Source organism: Phanerochaete carnosa (genome assembly GCF_000300595.1).
Source record: "Phanerochaete carnosa HHB-10118-sp unplaced genomic scaffold PHACAscaffold_792, whole genome shotgun sequence".
Lineage (NCBI taxonomy): Eukaryota > Fungi > Basidiomycota > Agaricomycetes > Polyporales > Phanerochaetaceae > Phanerochaete > Phanerochaete carnosa.
The window spans coordinates 1-2,389 of NW_006768419.1; the positions used below are offsets into that span (position 1 = coordinate 1).

A 2,389-nucleotide genomic window follows, 5' to 3' on the forward strand; every position below is an offset into this window, starting at 1 on the left:
ATAACTAACTGAGTGGAGATAGTCTAAAGCATTTGTATACACTCATATATGATAATAGAATAGCTCCGCTTAATTGTATATAAGCTATAATTGATTAGCAAGCTTGCTATAGTTAAGTTACAAGCAGATTTCTACAAAGCTGCTGTTAAATAGCTACAAAGTATAACCAACTTGGTGGAGGTTTATGCCCAAATGCATACAACTGCACAATCGGGTGTTGATCTAGCTGTCTCAATCATGCATATACTGTTCATGCCTGATTGTGTAGCTGTGCATAATTAGGTGTTGAACAAACTACCCCAAGTGTATACAAAGTAAATACTTGATTCTACCCCTTTTTTGAAGGGGGGTTGGTGGTTAAAATGTGGGTTGTGTGATTAAAAATCTGCAAACACTGTGAAAAGGGTAAAATGCACTCTGGAGAGCACTTTCAGATGTAAATACTGTCAAATGGCAATATTCAGTGGCCAACAAGAAAAATACCCGATTGTGCAGCAGTGTGCAATCAGGAAGAACATGGTACAGACACTCATATGAAACAATACTATGTAATGAATCAGTATCACATTAATAACCTGATTGTGCAGTGGCGCGCAATGAGGAAAAACATCGTATTGTAGACACTCATATGAAGCAATACTGTGTCATCACACAGTATTATTGTGTTAATAACCTGATCGCGCAATAGCGCATAATCAGAAAAACATTATGTTGAAGACACTCATATGAAGCAATACTGTGTCATCACACAGTATTGTGTTAATAACCCGATTGCGCAACAGCGTGCGATCAGGAAAACATCATGTTGTAGACACTCATATGAAGCAATACTGTGTCATCACACAGTATTGTGTTAATAACCCGATGGTGCAACAGCATGCGATCAGGAAAACATCATATTGTAGACACTCATATGAAGCAATACTGTGTCATCACACAGTATCGTGTTAATAACCTAATCATGCAGTAGTGCGTGATCAGGAAAAACATGTTGTTGACACTCATATGAAACAATACATCTGGAAAAACAGGATTTGTAAATTATTAGTAATTAGCATACTTGGTTACCTTTTTACAGGCTTTCTTGCTGTTGTCATCTTTTCTACACTACTTCAATGCTAGCTGGCTTTCTCTTCATTAACCAGCTATTTGTATGCTAGCTCAGCTAAATGCAAGCTTTTTGATACCTCTTGGTCACTAGTTGCCTATTTTACCAAGAGATTATGTTTTAGGGGTTTTAGGGTTGGGGGGAGCTGAGCCGAGCGAAGCGAGGCGAGGTGAGATTGCTGAGGTGAAACTAGAATGCGAAGGTCCGATCTCTGTGAGGAGTTCTGGATGATTTCGTGGTGACACTCATCAGCGCATTCCAGGAAGTACTTATACCTTGCGCCATGGGACCCCGGGGAGGGGCAGTACCATGAACACCGCGTGCCAAAGCCGAAGCCGTCGGACGGGTGCGTAATGGGCATTATGACTATTCGCGATGTGATTGGCCGGCCCTCGGCGAAATCGGCGGACGGAGTCATTCTAACCTTGTAAGAGGCTCGGGCATACTATATGGGGATGGTCAGCAGGACCACTTTGATGCGACTTAAGACCGGTTAGCGCGGTCAAAAGATGACGTATGTATGACATCATAGTCACGTGGTGGATCCAGACCGTCGGGGGACCGCCCGCTGATGGCCGTAAGGCGCATCACCGACGTCGGCCCAACGTTCGTGGGGCGGGATGATCTGCCATCACCGCCCGCCGCCATCAGGCGCATCAGATGCGCCCGATAGCCGCCGGGACGATAAGCACCTCGGTCGGCGCTTGTTCTGGGTCACGTGATTTAGACGCTTTCCTACCACGATCACGTGGTCGTATTTCAGGCGCCGTCAGGCGCTTACGCATCTATCTCGAATATAGTATTTAGCCGGTTAGGGTTGGGGGAGCCGAGCCGAGCGAAGCGAGGCGAGGTGACGTTGCTGAGGTGAAACTGGAAGGCGAAGGTCCGAACTCTGTGAGGAGTTCCGGAGGCTTTTGTGGTGACACTCATCAGCGCATTCCAGGAAGTACTTATACCTTGCGCCATGGGACCCCGAGGAGGGGCAGTACCATGGACACCGCGTGCCGAAGCCGAAGCCGTCAGACGGGTGCGTAATGGGCATTATGACTATCCGCGCTGTGATTGGCCGGCCCTCGGCGAAATCGGCGGATGGAGTCATTATACCCTCTAAACAGGGGCCCTTTCTGGGTTAGAGGATGCCTTATGGCATGCACAACTTGGAAATAGGAAAAGGTAATGAAGCTGGATGATAATAACACAGGAACATTAACACTGACATAATACCCGATTGTGCACTTGTGCACAATCGGGTGTAACATAAATTGGCTTGGGTGGTTACAG

At 46.2% G+C, this 2,389-nt stretch overlaps 1 protein-coding gene across 1 annotated transcript; it reads right to left on the bottom strand.

Annotated features, from left to right (window-relative positions):
• Positions 1 to 1,885: 1,885 nt before the first annotated feature.
• PHACADRAFT_203052 (uncharacterized protein) lies at positions 1,886 to 2,150 on the bottom strand (the record flags this gene model as incomplete). Its single annotated transcript, XM_007403140.1, has 2 exons — positions 1,886 to 2,000; positions 2,065 to 2,150. 2 exons carry the CDS (start codon positions 2,148 to 2,150, stop codon positions 1,886 to 1,888), a joined length of 201 nt encoding a protein of 66 aa, XP_007403202.1.
• Between the last annotated feature and the right edge of the window lie 239 nt (positions 2,151 to 2,389).